Here is a 21,835-nt window from a genome sequence, read left to right as displayed (position 1 = left end):
CTGATAATATCCTTGCAACCTAATTAAGAATTAAGTAAACAAAAGCGGAGAGCAGACCTGCTCTAAACTTGGCACACAAATATCTAAATATAGGACAGGCTATTTAAATCTTAAATAATGAAGTTAGATTTTTTTTTCTATTCCCTAGATAACCATCTGCAATAACAGAGGCCCAAGTTGAATTTAAATGCAATGGATTCTAGATATCTCTGCTTATTTTGAAGAGAAAGCTTTATTTATTTATTTATTTTTTGGCTGTGATATGTGGTTTGTGGGGATCTTAGTTCCCCGACCAGGGATTGGGCCCATGCCCCCTGCATTGGAAGCACAGAGTCCTAACCACTGGACAGCCAGGGAATTCCTGAGAAAAACTTCTTAAAAGAATAAAAATATTGAAGAAAGAAACTACTAATGAACAATAGGCATTTTAAAGATATTTAAAATATTTTCTGCTGTGAAGTGCTTTAAGATTTACTGATTTGGTGGCAGAACATGATATATATGTAGGTGAAGTGTACTTTCTCCTGCTGAACTCCAGAATTAGGCAGATTTAACCACCCAAATGTGGCAAGAGCTACACTAATGTAGGCCTCCCTTGGTCCATGGGCATCTATGAGTAGAAGAAATCATTGCCCTGTGATGACAGCCTAAGAGGAAGGAGAAAGGGACTGGGTTACATGTGCGCAGCTGTTTCTCCCAAACTGACCAACTGGATTAAAACACTCATCTCTTTCAGGAGTTGGACAGAATAAGGTAGTGGAGAAGGTCTAGAATGTTACAGTATATGTTGAAGTAGTAGAGTATAAATCTCCCCTTTTAACAGCAATAATCAAATATTTCCCATTCTGCTTTTTAGACCTCACTAAAGGTGATAATATTTCAAACATAGATATGTAGAAGCAAACACTGCAGTACAAGAGCCCCATGATCTGGCTTTGCTCACATAGGTCTTAAAAGGAAAAAAATGAGAGATTTGCTTGCAACCCACAGCCAGTCTATGTGGGCACAAAGGTTGACTGCTTCTTCTTACTGCATTCCTTGGGATAGAAATGATAGACCAGAGTGACCTCTGATCATAATTTAATATCATTGTAATAATTTGAATGTGGCATCATTAAAAGAACTGCAATTTGATAATATTTTAGATAAATGGAATTAGATGTCTATAATATCATTTTCTTGTTTTAAAAAACTCTTTTTAACATATATGTAATATTTACTTTCAGTTCCTTCAGGAATTAGCGACAATTTCAGGTGTCTCCTCTCTTTGACTTCCAGCTCGTACTGGAAGTTTACAGCAATACTTGCCAATATCTTTGCATCACAAATTGTTCCTCCTGGGACTTACAATTTGCTCAAGCTCTGTTTGTTGATGAGTCTAGTACAGACAAGTGACCGTAACAAGGAACTGGAAGATTGCCTGGATCTTTTAATTATAACAAGTGATATTCTACTCGTAGACAGGTAAAATATATGACATTATGAATTGGTCACAGATTTGCATACATCTTTTCCATGAGCATTATTACAAGACAAATATTTGGAATTTATCTGAGCAGTATAAATATTTAAATAAACTTTTATCAGTGAAGTTCAAAACTTTTTAAAACATGAATTGAGAAATGGGATATTTGCTTTCAACATTTTGAGAATCTAACCACTCGAAGTTTCAACTTGTTTCCCCACTCAGACCTTTTTAAATAAATGGCTCCTTTGCAGGCTTCCTTGTCCTCCATTCCCTAGATCAGTGTTCTGCTTTTGTACTTTGTTTTCACTTCAAAATAATCTCCCCGCTAGAGCTAACAAGCTGTTTTCTTCTTTTTCTTCAAGATTCCATTCAATAGTATTGATTCACTGTGCCCAAATAAGGCTGTTAAAAGTGCCAAAATTACTGTTTTGGGGGTGTCACTCTAACCTTGGAGTAAGCCTCTACTCAGCATATTGGGGCTCCCCACTAGCAAGTACCCTTTTTAAAAAGTTACTTAAATGTGCAAAAAGCTAGGAATAAGCTTCATATATTAAAATCATGTATGCAAATATAAAGCAAAAACAAATTTATAGAATGAATTTTAAATTAAAAAAAATTCAAATTAGCTCTAACTTAATTGGACAGATGATGTTTTGCTAAAATTAAATCACAATGTAAATATAGTGCTAACTGCTACAGATTGCACCAATTTAATCTTACACTAATGAGCATGAGAATATTTGTTTCCTAACAGCCTCACCAACACTGGGTATTATCAAACTTTAAAATTTTGCCATTTGATGGATGGAAAGTGGTATTTTATTTTAATTTGCATTTTTTTAACTAGAAGTAAGTTTTAGCATCATTTAGAATTTGTTAAACACTTTTTATTATTTTTCTATGAACTCCTTGACCATTGTCCATTTTTTAAATTAAGTTGTTTATTTCTTACTGATTTGTGATACCTCTTGTAAATTAAAGCCTTTGTCTCTTTTTCTGTTTGTCATTAATCTTTTCCTGTGGTATTTGGGGCTGTATGAGAGATTTGGTGTTTTGTTTTGTTTTTTAGGTAAAATTTACATAAATAAAGTGAAGTAATCAGATCTTAGGTATACAATTCGATGAGTCTTGACAGATGACATACACTCCTATAGCCATCACCTCAATAAGATATGGAACATTTCCATTTTCCTTTACCTTGGAAAGGTCCTTCATTCTCTCTTCCAATTAGTTCTATCTCCACGGGTGATTTCTGTCACCATAGGTTAATCTTCCTGTTCTTGAACTTCGTATAACTAGGATCATACAGTGCACACTCTTTTGGGTCTAGCTTCTTTCGCTTAACATGTTTTTTGTTTTTTGTTTTGTGATACGCGGGCCTCTCACTGTTGTGGCCTCTCCCGTTGCGGAGCACAGGCTCCGGACGCGCAGGCTCAGCGGCCATGGCTCACGGGCCCAGCCGCTCCGCGGCATGTGGGATCTTCCCCGACCAGGGCACGAACCGGCGTCCCCTGCATCGGCAGGCGGACTCTCAACCACTGTGCCACCAGGGAAGCCCCGCTTAACATGTTTTTGAGATTGGCCCTGTTGTGTGTATCAGAAGTTCATTGTTTTTATTGATGAGCAGTGTTCCATTATATGAATATACCAGAATTTGTTTATCTTTTCTCCTCGTGATAGACATTTGGGTTTTGCATGTTTTGTTTTGTTTTTTTTCATTATTAAAGCAAAGTCCTAGGACAGGGCATGGCACACAGAAGATGATCAATTGCTATTTGATGAATGAATCAATGAATGGATTTGTGGGGGTTTTTTGGCTGCGTTTTAGGTCTTCATTGCTGCACGTGGGCTCTCTGTAGTTGCAGCGAGCAGGGGCTACTCTTAGTTGCGGTGTGTGGGCTTCTCATTGCAGTGGCCTCTCTTGTTGCAGAGCATGGGCTCTAGTAGTTGTGCCCATGGGCTCAGTAGTTGTGGCTCGCAGGCTCCAGAGTCCAGGCTCAGTAGTTGTGGCGCACGGGCTTAGTTGCTCCAAGGCATGTGGGATCTTCCTGGACCAGGGCTTGAACCCATGTCCCCTGCATTGGCAGGCGAATTCTTAACCACTGCGCCACCAGGGAAGCCCTGGGTTTTGCATGTTTTGACTATATAAGTAAGGCTGCTATAAACATCTCTTGTATAAGTCTTTTTGTAGACTTAGGTTTTTATTATCTTGGGTAAATACCTAGGAGTGGAATCATTGTGTCATAAGGTAGGTTTATATAACTTTATAAGAAGCTGCCAAACAGTTTTTTAAAGTGGTTTTACAATTTTACATTCCTAACAATGAGTTAAGGTTCCAGTTGTTTCTATCCTCACCAACATCCAGTGTGGTCAGTCTTTCTCAATTTAGCCATTCTAGTATATGTGAAATGGTGTCTCACTACAGTTCTAAGTTGCATTTCCTTGATGACTGCTGATTCAAGCTCTTTTTCATGTGCTTATTAGTTACTCATGTGTCTCCTTTTCTGAAGTGTCAGGTCCTTTGTTCACTTTTAAATGGGGCTCTTCCAGATGCACATCCATTGTCACATATGTATCATGAAATTTTTCTCCCAGTCTAAAGCTTGAGTTATTTTCTTAAAGATATCTTTGATGAGCAGTCCTTTTAGTTTAGGTTATTATTTTCTTTTATGTTTAGTGTTTTCTGGGTTCTGTTTAAGAAATCTTTGTCTACCCCAAGGTCATGAAAATATTCTTTTATGTTTTCTTCTAGAAGTATTTGTTTTTACATTGGTCTGTTTTCTATTACAAGTCAATTTTTGTATGTGATACAAGGTAGGAGCCAAGATTAATATTTTTCCTATGCATTTATCTAATTTTTCCATACCATTTGTTTAAAAGACTTTCCTTTCCCCATTGAATTGCTTTGCTACCAATGTTGCAAATTAGTTGAACTGGTTATAAACAGTGGTTATAAACTGGTTATAAACAATTTTAGGTGTAAAATTGAACTGGGTATATATCTATTTAAACGTTCTTTTCTGTCATTTTGACCTTTATGTCTATAATTATGCCTCACATTCTTGATTATTGTAGCTCTATATTAAGTTTTGAATCAGGTAGTGCAACTTTATTCTTCATTTTTAAGATTTGTTTGCACTATTTTAGATCGTTTACATTTTCTTATAAAGTTTAGAATCGCTTCCCTGGTGGCGCAGTGGTTGAGAGTCTGTGTGCCAGTGCAGGGGACACAGGTTCATGCCCCGGTCTGGGAAGATCCCACATGCCACGGAGCGGCTGGACCCATGAGCCATGGCCGCTGAGCCTGCGCGTCCGGAGTCTGTGCTCCGCAACGGGAGAGGCCACAACGCGTACCGTAAAAAAAAAAAAAAAAAAAAGTTTAGAGTCTATATGTTAATACCAGCCTCCATCCCCATCACCCCAAAAGAGCCTTTAAGGATTTTGATGGAACTGCATTTAACTTATAAATCAATTTGGGAAGAATTTACATCTTAACAATGTTGAGTCTTCCAATCTGTGAATATGGTATATATCTCCATTTATTTAAATCTTAATTTCTTTCAGCAGTGTTTTGTAAAGGTCATGCACATAATTTAAGTTGATTTCTAAGTATTTGGTATTTTTGATGCTATGAAAAATGGTAGTGTTTTATTAATTTTATTTTTCAAATATTTGCTGTGAGTATATAGAGATACAATTGATTTTTGTATTTGGATCTTTTACTCTGTGATCTTGTATCAGTAGTTCAAAAAATTCCTCAGCTGATTCCAATGATTAGCCAAGTTTGAGGCCCATTGTTCTATATAACTAGGTTCTCAGCCTGACTGCATGTTAGAATCATCTGGGATAATATTAAAAAAAACTTTACGGGGCTTCCCTGGTGGCGCAGTGGTTAAGAATCCACCTGCCAATGCAGGGGACACGGCTTCGAGCCCTGGCCTGGGAAGATCCCACATGCCACGGAGCAACAAAGCCTGTGCGCCACAACTACTGAGCCTGCGCTCTAGAGCCTGCGAGCCACAACTACTGAGCCCGCGGTTCGCAACAAGAGAAGCCACGACAATGAGAAGCCCACGCACCACAACGAAGCGTGGCCCCCACTCACCGCAACTAGAGAAAGCCCGTGCACAGCAACGAAGACCCAACACAGCCAAAAATAAATAAATTTATTAAAAAAAAAATTATGACTGTGGCTCACCCCTAGAGATTCTAATTTACATCGTTTGGGATGGGGCTTGGCATTAGAATTTTTAAAAAACCCCAGGCAATTTTTTTTTGTTAAAAAGTATAATTGACATGCAATATCATGTTCTTGTACATCATAGTGATTCAATATTTATATACATTTCAAAATGGTCACCACAATAAGTCTAGTTACCATCTGTCACCATACAAAGTTATTACAATATTATTGACCATATTCTCTATGCTGTACCTTACATCCTCGTGACATTTATTTTATAACTAGAAGTTTGTACCTCTTAATCCCTTTTACTTATTTCACTTTCCCAATCCCCCTCCCCTCTGGCAACAACAAGTTTGTTTTCTATATCTATTCTGTCTTGTTTTGTTTGTTCATTTTTTTTTTTTAGATTCCACATATAAGTGAAGTCGTATATAACAATTATCTTTTTCTATCTGACTTACTTTACTTAGCATAATACTCTCTAGGCCCATCCATGTTGTCACAAATGTCAAGATTTCATACTTTTTATTGCTGAATAATATTCCATTATATATATACCACATCTTCTTTATCAATTCATCTATTCATAGACACTTAGCTTGTTTCCATATCTTGGCTATTGTAAATAATGCTGCAATGAACATAGGGGAGCATATATCTTTTCTAATTAGTGTTTTTGTTTTCTTTGGATTAATACCCAGGAGTGGGATTGCTGGATCATATGGTAACTCTATTTTTAGTTTTTGAGGAACCTCTTTACTGTTTTCCACAGTGGCTGCAACAATTTACATTCCCACCAACAGTGTATAAGTAGTCCCTTTTCTCCACATTCTTGCCAACGCTTGGGTTGTTTTTTGTTGTTTTTTTTGTGTTTTTGATAACAGCCATTCTGACAGGTGTGATGTGATATCTCATCATGGTGTTGATTTGCATTCCCCTGATGAGTAGTGATTTGACTGTCTTTTCATGTGCCTGTTGGTTCCCCAGGTAATTTTAATGTGAGCTAGGGTTGAGAACCACTGCTCTATAGGCTTGCAAATTTTCTTTCTAAATCTTACTCACCCATATTGTATATCTTCAAATTAGCATCTAAATTCTTTGGAATGACACATACACTAGACATTTTATAGCATCTACCTATCCACATTTAAGAGATACTGCTTCACCCTCTTTGTACCATGTCTCTACTCATCATAGTAGATTGCACCAGCAAGCTATGATTTCTGTGGCAAGGATTTAAAAGCTAAGCTAAGATAATCATATTCCTTTCTTATAATTTAAATTTGAGAAATGAAGAGGTTGAGGCAATTGGCAAAGAGATTAGAAAGCAAAAGGATGTATCAAGAGTTATCTTGATACATAGGTAACAGGGGTAGTCATGATGAACTACTGGCAAGCCTAAATGCAAAAATTTTGAATAAACGAAAGAAAGCAATTCATAAAAAAAGGAAGTCCCCGTTCAAATGTCATTTCTCTGTAGCTTTCTCTGACTTCCATCCAGGAGGAAATAATGATCTTTTATGGATGTCCTCATGACATTATTTTAGTACTTATCACATCGTGTTTTAGTTTTTTGTTTACATCTCTCTAGGCTGTGAGCTTTCCAAGTTAAGGACCAAATCTCATATATATATATTGTTAATAACCTGAGACAATACATAGCAAAGACAAATTCTTTTTTTTTTAAATTAATTAATTATTTTTTGCTGCATTGGGTCTTCGTTGCTGTGTGTGGGCTTTCTCTAGTTGCAGCAAGCAAGGGCTACTCTTCGTTGCAGTGAGCGAGGGCTACTCTTCATTGCGGTGCATGGGCTTCTCATTGCGGTGGCTTCTCTTGTTGTGGAGCACAGGCTCTAGGCGTGTGGGCTTCAGTAGTTGTGGCATACGGGCTCAGTAGTTGTGGCTCACAGGCTCTAGAGCACAGGATCAGTAGTTGTGGCACACAGGCTTAGTTGCTGCACGGCATGTGGGATCCTCCCGGATCAGGGCTCGAACCCGTGTCCCCTGCATTGGCAGGAGGATTCTTCACCACTGCACCACCAGGGAAGTCCTACATATACATTTTTATCCACAGCACTAGTGCTCAATAGACATTGAATCAAATTAAATCTAATTGTATAGCTATTATACATTATGACTTCTGAAAATCAAATATTAAATAAGTAATATTTGTAATGAATAAGTAATGAATAATTTATTTTTTCCCTTAGGCTTTTGAATTTTAGTATAAACCTTGTGCCCCGTGGTATACGTCATCCAGTCTCTACTGAAATTTTTCCTACTCTATCCAGGAATAAGTATGGAACTGGAGCAGTTAGCATTCAAGGTGGCAGTGCTTTGCTAGCTAAAGGTGGTATCTGCTTTATAGGAGACTTGGCTTCACACAAAAAAGATAAACTTGAACAGCTTCAATCAGGTAAACAGTATTTTTTCAAATTAATTTTCACCTGTTTAACTTATAGTCTTATCAGTGTCAAGGGGTTACTTAACAATTAAGATTGTATTATACACGTTTTAGGAATAGAGAAATTATATTAAATGACATATCTCATTTTACCTTTATAAATAAAAACAGAGGAATTTAATGTGCAAATGCATTGTTTTAGGCTTTGCTCTCAGTTGTGCTAACACATGAGTTTGTATTATGCCAGATTTATTTCCTTTTCTTGTCTTATTGCATTAGCTAGGACTTCCAATATGATGTTGAAAAACAGTGGTGAGAAGGAACATCCTGATCTTGTCTTGCTCCTGATCTTAACAGGAAAGTTTCACGTTTCTCACCATTGAGTATGATGTTAGCTGTAGGTTTTTTGTAGAAGTTCTCTTGCAAGTTGAAGAAATTTCGCTCTATTCTTAATCTACTAAGAGTTTTTTAATAATGCATTGGTGCTGAATTTTATCAAGTGCTTTTTCTACACCTATTGATATGATAATGTGATTTTTCAATCACATATTGAAAAATGTGATATGCCTGTTGATAAATGAATGCCTGTTGATATTATGGATTACATTAATTGATTTTCAAATGTTGAACCAGCTTTGCATACCTAACATAAACCCTACCTGGCTGTGGTGTATAATTCTTTTTATACATTGTTGGAATTGATTTGCTGTTATTTTGTTGAGGATTTTTGCCTGTATATTCACAAGAGATATTGGTCTGTAGTTTTCCTATAATATCTTTTGCCTGGTTTTAGTATTAGGATAATGCTGCTTGGGCTAGATTATAACTAACAAGGATATGGACAGATAAGTATCGGGCCAAGAGAAGTTAGGGCCTTACACTCTTAGCATACCGGCAAGAATGTGCAGCAATACTCAGGGCACATAGCATATTGCCTCTTCCTACAAGAGAATGCAGAAATAGACCCACACTAGTATGCTTACTTGATTTTTTTTAAATTTATGTATTTAATTTATTTATTTTTGGCTGTGTTGGGTCTTTGTTGCTGTGCGTGGGCTTTTTCTTGTAGCGGCGAGCAGGGGCTACTCTTTGTTGCGGTGCGAAGCCTTCTCATTGTCGTGGCTTCTCTCGTTGCGGAGCACAGGTTCTAGGTGTGTGGGCTCAGTAGTTGTGGCTCGTGGGCTCTAGAGCGCAGGCTCAGTTGCGGCGCATGGGCTTAGTTGCTCTGCGGCATGTGGGATCTTCCCGGACCAGGGCTCAAAGCCGTGTCTCCTGCATTGGCAGGCGGATTCTTAACCACTGCGCCACCAGGGAAGCCCTGCTTACTTGATTTTTGACCACAGCATCAAAGCAAGAAAATGGACAAAGGAAAGTTTTTTCAACAAATGATAGTGGAACATCTGGCTATATATATGGAAAAAATTAATATTGGCTCATACCTCACAACTGTATACAATAATTAATTAAAGATGGATCATAAACCTAAATGTAAAAACTAAAATTATATAGCTATTAGAAGAAAACATGGGAAATCTTCATGACCTTAGGGTAGGCAAAGATTTTTTAGACAAAACCCAGAAAGCAATAAACAGAAAATAATTGATGAATTGGACTTCATCAAAACTAAAAAGTTATACACATCAAAAAGGCCATTTAAAAAGTGAATAGGCAAGCAAAGAAAAAGAAAATAATTGCAATACATATATTTGACATAGGACATACACCTAGAACATAGAAACAATTCTAACAAGTCAGTAATTTGAAAAACAAAGAACCAGACAGCCTACAGAATGGGAGAAAATATTTGCAAAGGATGTGACTGACAAGGCTTAATCTCCAAAATATACTACAAACAGCTCATACAACTCAACAACAACAAAAAAAACAGTCCAATCAAAAAATGGGCTGAAGACCTCAATAGACATTTCTCCAAAGAAGACATACAGATGGTCAACAGGCACATGGAAAGATGCTCAACATCACTAATTATTAGAGAAATGCAAATCAAAACTACAATGAGATACCACCTCACACCAGTCAGAGTGGCCATCATTAAAAAGTCTACAAATAACAAATGCTGGAGAGGGTGTGGAAAAAACAGAACCCTTCTACAGAGTTGGTGGGAATGTAAGTTGGTGCAGCCACTATGGAAAACAGTATGGAGGTTCCTCAAAAAACTAAAAATAGAGTTGCCGTATGATCCAGCAATCCCACTCCTGGGCATATATCCAGACAAAATTATAATTCAAAAAGATATTTGCACCCCTATGTTCATAGCAGCACTGTTCACAATAGCCAAGACATGGAAACAGCCTAAATGTCCCTTGACGGATGTATGGATAAAGAAGATGTACTTTGTCAATACTACTCAGCCATAAAAAAGAATGAAATAATGCCATTTGCAGCAACAGGGATGGACCTAGAGATTGTCATACTAAGGGAAGTAAGGCAGACAGAGAAAGACAAATATCATATGATATCACTTATATGTGGAATCTAAAGTATGATACAAACGAACTTACCTACAAAACAGAAACAGACTCATAGACATAGAGATAAACCATAATGGAAAAGAATATAAAAAAGAATGTATATTTATGTATATATTTCTGTACAGCAGAAATTAACACAACATTGTAAGTCAAACATTCTGCAACTTAAAAACACATACACACAAAGGACCCAGCAAAAAAATGGTCTAAAGACTTAGTGACTTCACAAAGGAATGTATACAAAATGACAAATAAGTGCATGAAATAGTGCTTAATATCATTAGTTGGATATTGGGGAAATGAAAAATAAACCACAATGAGATACCACTACTTACACACACTAGCAGGTGCTGCTTCATGGGTGGGGAATAAGTATAGCTCCCCCTAGAAGAGCCTGGCACTTGGTTAAAACTCTACTGTCACCATCTTCAAATTTTAAATGATTTTAGGGCTTCCCTGGTGGCTCAATGGTTAAGAATCCGCCTGCCAATGCAGGGGACACGGGTTCGAGCCCTGGTCCAAGAAGATCCCACATGCCACGTAGCAACTAAGCCCGTGTGTCACAACTACTGAGCCTGCGCTCTAGAGCCCATGAGCCACAACTGCTGAAGCCCGCGCGCCTAGAGCCCGTGCTCCGCAACAAGAGAAGCCACCACAATGAGAAGCCCGTGCACCCCAACGAAGAGTAGCCCCCACTAGCAGCACCTAGAGAAAGCCTGCGCACAGCAATGAAGACCCAACACAGTCGAAAATAAATAAATAAATAAAATTAATTTTTATAAAAAGAAAATTTTAATGATTTTATCTTTGAAGCTGTTTTGTAAGGAAGACAGTGGAGCTTCAACGTGAGCAGAGGGGATACATCCATGCCTGTGTCCACCATGCCTTGCTGCCCTATTTCAAATAGCATTTGCGATCACTATGAGGCTTGTTAACACAATTTGTAATCAGTTTGATTCTTGCTGGACTCTCATGCATTGTGACTACACTGCAATTCAGTGCCCATGTTCCATTTCAAAACATCTTCCGCTGAGTGAGATGGGGAGCTGATAGCCCCAAGGAGGCCAAGCTTTCCATTTGAATCAGACTTGCTTCTGTAATAGGCAGTTGCATTCTAAGAAACACAAATGACCGAGGAACCCCATCATATCCTTTCTTACTTGGCTACTTCCCTGTATTTGCCAACCTCTTACACTGAAAATGATAATATAGGAGGGAAGGGAAAGATAGGGCAACCCGTTGTTCCTTTTCCTTTTAGTCCTTCCTTACTCATCAGTAGAGAGTGCTGGTGAAATGTGTGAATATCAAGAAACAAATTAAAAACAGTTTTGTGCAAAATAAAAATATTTCCCCTGTTCTGATAAGAACAAAAATACATAACTGTGTATTAATACTTCCTACAAAATACTAATGATGCTGCATATGAGTTAAATGCTCAAATATTTGTATTTAAGACTGGAATTGTACAATATAAATGGTAAAATTCATGTCAATAATTTAAAATTTTAGTATTAGACTGACAGCTACTTCTATTACATTTTCTGGTAATAGCTTTATTGAAGTATAATTTGCACACCATAAAATTCACCCACCTAAAATGTACAGTTCAGTGGCTTTTTGAATATTCACAGAGTTGTACAACCATCACCACTATCTGTTATACTTTCAGAACATTTTCATTACCCCAAAGGAAACCCTGTACTCATTAGCAGTCACCCCCCATGCCCCCTCTCCCCAGAGTTCCCGGAAACCTAATCTGCTTTCTGTCTCTATGGATTTGCCTATTCTGGACATTTCATATAAATGGAATCATACAATTTGTGGTCTTTTATTACTGGCTTCTTTCACTTAGCATAATGTTTTTGAGGTTCATCCATGTTGTAGCATGTATCACTTCATTCCTTTTTTAAAAAATATTGATAAAATACACAATGTAAAATTGACCATTTTAACCATTTTCCAATGTACAGTTCAGTGGCATTAAGTACATTCACAATGTTACACAATCATCACCACTATCCATTTCTAGAACTTTTTCATAATCCCCAACAGAAAGTCTGTACTCATTAAACAATAACTCTCTATTCCCCCCTATCTCTAGCCCCTGGAAACCTCTATTTGACTTTCTGTCTCTATGAATTTGCCTCTTCACAGAATCTCATTCCTTTTTATGGCTGAATAATATTCCAATATATATAAGGGATTTTATATATATATATATAATCACTTAAAAATTCATCTGTTAATGGACCCTTGGGTTGTTTCTACCTTTTGGCTATTATAATGCTGCTATGAACATTGGTGTAAAAGTATCTGTTTAAGTGCCTGCTTTCAACTCTTTTGCATATACACCTATAAGTGGAATTGCTGGATCATGTGGTAATTCTATGTTTAACTTTATGAGGATCCATCAAACTGCTTTCCACAGTGGCCACACCATTTTACATTCCCACCAGTAATGCACAAGGGTTCTGATCTCTCCACATCACCCCTATGACATTTTATAAGTGATAAAATATTCTTAAAAGAAAAAGCTTTATATAAAAAAAAGCATTTTCCCCTGCTTTTTGAATAAGAGGCCCATATTTTCATTTTACATTGGACCCTACAAATTATGTGGCTGGCCCTGGCTACTAGAATGACAAAAATTAAAAAGACCGACAACAACGGATGTTACCAAGGATGTAGAGAAGTTGGAGTTCTCATATATTGTTGATGAGAGTATAGAATAGTACAACCATTTTGCAAACTGCTCTGACAGTTTCTATATAGTTAAATATATATTTACCTTATGATCCAAAAGAAAAATAAACATGTATACAAAAAACTCTTATCGTGAACGGAGAGAAGACTAATTTGAGAAATATTTGGGAGATAGCATCCTAGGAATAGAAATGAATCCATAGATTGAATGCTTATAAGGGATAAGGGGAGGATAGAAAGGAGAATGGGATGTTTCCACATTTTTTGTTTGGGTTTTAAGTGGATCAGTGGTGATTCTCCTAATTGTGAGTAATGCACAAGAGCCATTTGAGGAGGAGAAATGATGAATTTGGTTTCTCACATGTTGAATTTGAGATGTATTTTCTCCTAGTCACTCCTACTTAGATGGCCCACTTTCTATTATTTTTTTTGGCACATAAAAGAACATTGTTGGGGACTTCCCTGGCAGTCCAGTAGTTAAGACTCCACGCTCCCAATGCAGGGGGCGTGGGTTCGATCCCTGGGCAGGGAACTAAGGTCCCACATGCCGCATGACACAGCCAAAAACAACAAAACGAAACAAAAAAACCCCCAGAACATTGTTTAATTTCAGCCTCCCTTGTAAGCCTGCACTACCTGCACTATATGACCATTCTCCTTACTCTCTGCCTATTCCTCCCAATTCACGATTCTAGCTACATGCTTTGGACTGATGATACTCATCGTCAGGGGACACATAAACATTCAAATGTTTTTCTTTCCTTCTTCTTTTTTATGGCAGATCCTCTAAGTTAGCCATATCTTGCAAAACAATCAAATTTACTTGTGTTTTTACTATCCAAATTTAGACTGTAAAATTCTGTATAATAATATTTATTAATTTATAGACATATAGACCAAAGTGAACTTAAATAACAAATGGATAATGTCTTTTGACTTAGCTGTGGAAAGTAGAAGCATCACAGTATACATATCAGGAAAGAAGTTTGGGGATGATATGGATCAGCAAATGACTTTTCCAGTTCAGTGCAGTTTTTGGTCTTTTGTTGATATGGATTCATCTTCAAGAAGAAATGTACAGAAAACCAATACTCTAATTGGTCAGATGGTAAAGTATAAGTGTATCTTATTGTTAGAGTGTTGTTCAGGGAATTTAGTCACAGATTTTAATCTTAATGTTTTTATTGTTCTTAATGTTTTATTATTATTTCTGTGCTTAATTTCTATACCTAATTGGGTACTAGAACTAAATAATGACACAGTTGTTTGAAAATTTTCAGTTTTTAGTCATGCAAAGCAGGTGTCTGCTCACTATAAATTATTATTTGAATAGGTAGTGGGAGAGGCTTTAATGAATAATGTGTAAGAAGATACTCAGTAAAAAGCATTTTAGAAAAATTTATTATCACAAAGTTCCCATGCTATTTGGGAATCACTTTAAATAATAATTAATAATAACAAATAATAAAATAATTATTACAATTATAGTTTCATAATTTAATTAATATTATAATAATATAATTATAATAATTTAAATAATAATTCTAAATAATAGTTAATTTGAAGTGTTTATGAAAATGCCAGTGTTTAATATTTGCCTTTTACATTTTTGTTTGATGTAGGATTGCAGTTTGATTCCAGCTAATCTCATAGAGGCATTTGGATTATTGATTAACTGCAATGAGTCATCTCCTTGCCACCCACTTCTTCCTACTGTGCAACATACTTTAAAGAAAGCCATTGATCCTGAAGGGCTGCTTTATGTAGCTTCTAAACAGTTCACAACTGAAGATTTTGAAAAGGTAAAAGTATGTGCTAATGTTTCTCAATGTAAATAAAACTCCCTTTGAACATTTAGTTTTCCTTATTTAGAATTCTTTTATTCTAATTTGCTTCTAGCTTTTAAGCATTTTAAGGACATTGTATAGAAAAAATTTAGGTTTATAATTAAACTAGAAACTGTAAGGACATAGGGACTTCACTGGCCATCCAGTGGGTAAGACTCCATGCTCCCAGTGCAGGGGGCCCGGGTTCGACCCCTGGTCGGGGAATTAGATCCCACATGCATGCTGCAACTAAGACCCAGTGCAACCAAAATAAATAAATAAATAAATATTTTTAAAAAACTATAAGGACATAGATATTAAAACATTGAGTTTATTCTTTGAACCACTGAGCAAATCACCATAGCTTAAAGCATTTCCATGAAAAGATTCAAAATAGAATATTTCTATAAAACATTATGTTGAGAGGCTTTATAAGTATACAGCTTTCTACATTTTACAGACTGTTCAAAGGGAAACTTTATATGAATGCCTGCAGAGTTCTGACTATAGGGGATATCTCTCATGACTCACAAACCCATTTATTTTAATGTCCTGACCTGAAAACACGTGTGGTATGTTCAGAGAACCTGAGAGTAGATGATGCAAATTTAGTAATGCTTCTCATAGCTATTAAAGGTAGTCAGGTATTTACAAGTGAAGCCCTTTTAATATTAACTATTCAGAAATCTGTCCACAGCAGAGTTAAAGTATCTGTGTAGGATAGCTAAAAGGCATGGAATATTGGGAAGTGGGAATCCATGGGTCATTAAATTTTTTGTTCATACCTGCCTTCCTTGTAGCCCAAATTGCATGGATAAAAGGTTGAAAGGTGAGGTGGATTTAAAAATGAAATATAAGCATAATTTATTCACATAAATTAGAACAGAAAAAGAATAATATTTATGATAAGGTCTTTTTGTTTGTTTTAGTATATTAAAAAAAGTAGTCTCTAGGAATTGGGATACTAAATAATATAGACACGCTAATGACCTGGAGAAATTTTTGCCCAGTTTTTCCCTGAAAGATAAACAAAAAAAATCTATGGATTTATTAGTCAGGCATTTACTGAATACTTTATATATTTGAGCCTCCTTCTGTTCTTTTATATTCTCTAAGAAATGTACATTTTTCTTCCTTAAATAGTTTATTATTTAATTGAGATATGAAACAATTAGGGACAACTTAAGTGCTAAGCTGGGTGGTGCTGACTATAAGTATTTCATGAATTCAGAAAGAAAGATATCAAGTAGAATGCAAGAGTTAGGAAGACTTCAGGAGGCGGTGAGATTTTAGTTGGGCCTTAAGAAAAGGTAAGATTTAGATGACAGGAAGGATGGGCATTCAAAAAATAAAAATAGGAGCAAAGACATAAAGTAGAGATGAGTATAAATGGAAAACTGTGAGAAAACCTGCCCGACTGGAGCAAAAATTGTATTATGAAGTCATCAAGGTAGGTAGTTCTTGCAGAAGTTGACAACTGGAGGCTAATGCTAACTCCCAGTGCTGCACTCTCAGTAGCAGGGACAACGGGTCCTTTACTGAAAGGGGATATAGATGGCATATCACTGTGCCCCCATAGCATAAAATCTAGAGAGAGCTACCAATGTTATTAATAGTTTTATTATTATCCAGTTCTGAAGGCCTGCAGGGAATTGTGGAGTATAAGGAGAATAAAGACAGGACATATCCAACCCAGGACATATCCAGATCTTTTTAAAAGGTTATATTTAAAATATAGATATTGGGACTTACCTGGTGGTGCAGTGCTTAAGAATCCGCCTGCCAATGCAGGGGACATGGGTTTGAGCCCTGGTCTGGGGAGATCCCACATGCCACGGAGCAGCTAAGCCCGTGCACCACAACTACCGAGCCTGTGCTCTAGAGCCCATGAGCCACAACTACTGAGCCCGTGTACCACAACTACTGAAGTCCACACGCCTAGAGCCAGTGCTCCGCAACAAGAGAAGCCACCGCAATGAGAAGCCCGCCCACCGCAACGAAGAGTAGCCCCTGCTCGCTGCAACTAGAGAAAGCCCGCGCGCAGCAACGAAGACCCAACGCAGCCAAAACTAAATAAAAATTTATAAAATATAGATATAATAGTTAATAGCAACATTTTATTATGGGTGATTTTTCCTTTTGGTTCTATGACTTGACAAACCAGAAAACAACACAGATGCTGAAAAGTCTGGAAATGATGTCATAGAATAAGGACTTAAGGAACTAGGAATCACTCAGAAAGAAAAAAGCACAAACCTCAGAGAAAACAGTGATAATCATTAAGTTGAAGACTTATTCTCTACCCAAAATCTTACTGAATCTCTAAGACCTACCTTTATAGTAGTTAACACAGTACATTTCTAATGTTTGGTTGTGTTCTTTAAAAGGAAGGGAAGGAAGGAGGGCATGCAGCTCTAGGGCCAATGAGAGATAGTCTGATGGAAGTAAACTGTCAGAGAATTAGGCTATTCAAAGGGAAATGAGATTCTGAGGGAAGCTCTCTCCCACTAAAAGGCTGTAAGTGAGCCTTTGTTCCACTGGAAGCAAAGATCTGATCGTCATTCAAGTACATTGCACAGAATATTTCTGTACTAAAAGGGAGGAAGAGATTATTCTGGGTAAACTGTGATATTCTTTATAAGACTATGATTTAAAGTGCTCATTGACTTTGGGATGGCCCCAGATATTTAATCAATTTTGTTGTAAATAAAACATGCAAACTTAAAAATAAATGACAGTATACTTTGGATTTTTGTAATATAGGTTCTATAATAAAGTTTGAATCTCTTAAATTTTCACACTTTCAATTTAGCTGCTTGCTTTTGCAAAGAATTTGAATGTCGAATTCAGCTTGGAGGCAGAAAGAATGATTCATGGCTATTACCTAGCAAGTCGCAGAATCAGAACAGATTCTATATGTGGATCAAAGCTGTCAGCATCTGCATTAAAATATTTGTAGGTATTCAATTTTAAAACCATTACTGACCTTCAAATGATGTGTTTTATTAACTGTCTCACTTGTTTTTTCTGTTTGTTTGTTTGATTGCTGGTTGGTTGGTTTATAATATATCTTGTTCCAAAAGAATTTAAGGTGACAATAATTCCTTCTGTTGTAGTATTGCATCATTTGAACCTCCAGCAGTTTGTTTTCACTAAATTAATTTTTATTGGATACCCTGTATCAGATATGTCTGAGAAAAATGCACTGAATTCAAATGAAAATGACTGTTTTTTAAAATGGGGCTGTTTACATTCTAGATATTTTGTAGTTGAACCTAGAAAAAAAATTAAGTATATTGTTCCTTGTACTCTTATTATTTTTTAAGTGTTAACATCTGTAACACTTTTTAAAATTTTTAATTTATTTTAATTATTTATTTATTTGGTTGCACCAGGTTTTAGCTGTGGCAGGCGGGCTCCTTAGTTGAAGCTCATGGGCTCCTTAGTTGTGGCATGCATATGGGACCTAGTTCCCTCACCAGGGATCAAACCGGGGTCCCCTGCATAGAGAGCTCGGAGTCTTAACCACTTTGCCACCAGGGAGGTCCCCTGTTCCTTGTACTTTTAAATACTTTAGTACACTCATGTATTATTGTTCCTTGAAAGTTTTTTTTTAAACTAATTTTTATTGTAAAAGTAAAGTACAGACGTACTGAAAGAAAAGTCTAAAATAATGAGTAAAGTGCCCTGCTAACCCTACCTATTACTATTCCACTCCCTAGAGATAATCACTGGCAAGAGTTTTTGTGTATCCTTCCAGATATTATTCATTCAAATACTAGTGTATACAAATATGTAATTTAAATATGTGATGTATATCAAATACATATTTTATTTGACTATGTTATATACTTTAGATGAATATGTTATTTAAATATATAAAAATATTTTTATAATATATAAATCGGTATATACCTATATGGATAGATATTCTCTTTTTGCCCAAATGGAATCATGCAGGTATACATATCATGATGTCATACTATCAGCACATAAAGAATTACCTCATTCTGTTTTAATAGCTGCATTACAGTTTTACTATGTTGTCATATGGCTGTACCATAATTTAAACAGTCCCCTGTTGATAGACCATTACTTTATTTAATATAGATTAACATATAATCTCAACCAAATTATGAAGTAGGACCAGGGGTAAAATAATCCATTAAATAAATAAATATCTTTTTATGACTGCAATACAAAATAAGACAAGTGAAGGACTGATAGGTTATGACAAGTATAGGACTATAAGAGATAAATATGTTCAGTTAATTTCTCCAACTGTATATTTATCTTCATAGAGCTAAAAAATTGCTAAAGATAGGGCAAGGAAGAAATTAATTGTGATGTTTTAAAATGGTAAACAGAATTGTATAATGCTTTCAATTTTCTGAAGTAATATTTCAAATATTCAATACTCAAAGCTTAAAAGGTTTGAAAGTCCTATTTTCTCAATGCTTTTTCTCTGTAGTAAAAAGATATTTTTTACTTAAACTCACATCGCCTCAGTTTACATTTGACTGTACTGATCCAAGAATAAAGCAGAGTTAATTTTGATATGACAACTCTACTTTTTCCTATTTTAGAAATAAACATTAGAGATGCAGATGGGTTTTATGAAATAGCAAAGTAAATGAAGCACTACTCAGAAGAGTCATAAACCTTGACTTTTTCTCCTCCTTCTATAGACAGGTACCTAATAACACCAGCCTTGCTTTTCTAGAGGAGTGGAGCTGAACAGTGCTCTTTTCTTTCCTTGAAAGGCTGTATTCATATTCTGTCCTGGTCAACAATTTTAGAAGAAGCTTGGGTGAGGACATCAGGAACATGATAATCAAATTTGTAAATAAACAACCCTGGAGAGATCTTCACAGGCTCAAATTATGATTTTAGTCTAGCAAGAAGAAAATTAATAGGACAAATGTAATGTCTTTTTTTTTTTTTTTTTTTACTTTTGGCCTTGCTGTGTGTTTGTTGCAGCATGCGGGCTTTTCTAGTTGCAGCTCACAGGCTCTAGAGCATGCGGGCTCAGTAGTTGAGGCATGCAGGCTTAGTTGTGGTATGTGGGACCTTAGTTCCCCGACCAGGAATTGAACCCGGACCCCCTGCATTGGGAGCGTGGAGTCTTAACCACTGGACCACCAGGGAAGTCCCTGTAATGTCTTTAATTAGGTCCCAACCTCCCTGGTATAAGTGTGAATACATTGGAAAGGGGTGATCTGGCTTAATATGAAGAAGATTTGAGATTTCATTATTTTTACATATAATATGAGTAAGCAAGGTAATATGGCTGTAAATAATACTGTGATTTGGGGTTGTAGTAATAGAACATAGTATCAAGAGTGAGAAGATGCTAATTCTGCCCCACCTGTACCCTGCTGATCAAATCACACCTGTAGCACTGTACTGAAAAGGAATATTAACCAAATCTGGTCACAAGGAGAATAGCCAAGATGACAAGGGGCTTGAAAATTACGTCACATGACATATTAAAAGAACTAGGAGGAACTTTCCTGGTGGTCCAGTGGTTATGACTCCGCGCTTCCAAAGCAGGGGGCACGGGTTCCATCCCTGGTTGGGGGAACCAAGATCCCATATGCTGCGTGGTGCAGCCCCCGCACCAAAAAAAAAAAAGAACTAGGAATATTTATTTTGGAGAAAATAAAGCATGGAGCAACTAGAAAAGCTGTCTTTGAATATTTGAAGAGCTGTCACATTTAAGAGATATTAGACTTGTTTTGTAATCCCAGAAGACAAAACAGAGACCAGTTGGTATACATTGCAGTGAAACCAATTTCAGCTTACATTTATATAATCTTTGTGGGTGAGTCCCAAAATTTTCAAATACCTTATTTGAAATCACAATAACCCTATTAATTATTATTATCCCCATTTTATAGCAGAGCTTCAAAAAATCTCAGAAGTTAAATGATTCATACAAACTCACACAGCTAGTAAATTCTAGAGACATAACCCAGGTTTTCTGATTCCCACATCCAGCAATCATTCAAGTACATTAAAGCTAGCTTAAAAATAAAAAATAAAGGAATGGATTGCCTCATGATTCCTAGTGAATCCTAGGTGAAGTTCAAAAGGGACCGAATAATAAGTAGCCTGGGATGTTGTACAGAAAATTCAGTTACATGATGGGATTTGAAATTTGCTCTCTAAAATCTCTTCCAACACTGAAATTTCAAGATTCTATGAGGACTTCAAATGGATTAAGAACTAGGAGAAAACACGAAGGATGTGTCTGTAAGAGATATTTAGTTAGGTTAATTTTTCCAACTGTGTATTTAACTGAACAGAACTTGGGGAGGGTGGGGTGTAGAATAATAAAGAAAAGCCAGGATAGAAACCAATTTTTTGATAATAAGTCAGGATACTTCCTTGTTCTGCAACAGTCTGTTCAACTTGGTAGGAAAAAATGCTTTGAAAAGAAACTAAAATTTTTTTAAAATAAGAATATGCTGATATTTAAGGTGTGGCTTATGCTTACACATATCTTGGTTTGTTCCTGCCAAAATATATATTATCTTTATAATATCAACATATTTTGATTGGCATCAGTTTTCTTTTTTAGAGTTTCCCTATCTGAAGCCCATGCTCGACTGAACCTAAGGAATAAAGTGCTTAAAGAAGATGTACTTATTGCAGCCTTATTATTTGAAACATCTCTAACATTGAAATATGGTAATCTATTAAGTTATTAGTGATCACTACAAATAATTATATTTAAACTTGAATATTCTTAAT

At 36.2% G+C, this 21,835-nt stretch overlaps 1 protein-coding gene across 2 annotated transcripts in view; it reads left to right on the top strand.

Moving 5' to 3' along the window:
• Positions 1-21,835, top strand: part of MCMDC2 (minichromosome maintenance domain containing 2) — a 51,581-nt gene that overhangs the window by 20,013 nt on the left and 9,733 nt on the right. Inside the window, exons 10-15 of one of the 2 annotated variants that reach the window (XM_089899058.1) lie at positions 1,227-1,464; positions 7,865-8,070; positions 14,195-14,361; positions 14,876-15,055; positions 17,892-18,034; positions 21,663-21,772. In XM_089899058.1, the coding sequence (XP_089755184.1) occupies positions 1,227-1,464; positions 7,865-8,070; positions 14,195-14,361; positions 14,876-15,055; positions 17,892-18,034; positions 21,663-21,772 (1,044 nt within the window). Of the gene's footprint in view, positions 1-1,226; positions 1,465-7,864; positions 8,071-14,194; positions 14,362-14,875; positions 15,056-17,891; positions 18,035-21,662; positions 21,773-21,835 lie in introns of those variants that run through there. The other variant, XM_022595361.2, reaches the window with a different exon arrangement.

The sequence above is a fragment of the Delphinapterus leucas genome, chromosome 17 (assembly GCF_059928025.1).
Source record: "Delphinapterus leucas isolate spDelLeu-1000000601 "Yukka" chromosome 17, BTC_Dleu_Yukka2, whole genome shotgun sequence".
Classification (NCBI taxonomy): Eukaryota; Metazoa; Chordata; class Mammalia; order Artiodactyla; family Monodontidae; genus Delphinapterus; species Delphinapterus leucas.
The sequence above is the reverse complement of the archived record's forward strand: the minus strand, read 5'-3'. Positions and strand labels throughout refer to the sequence as shown.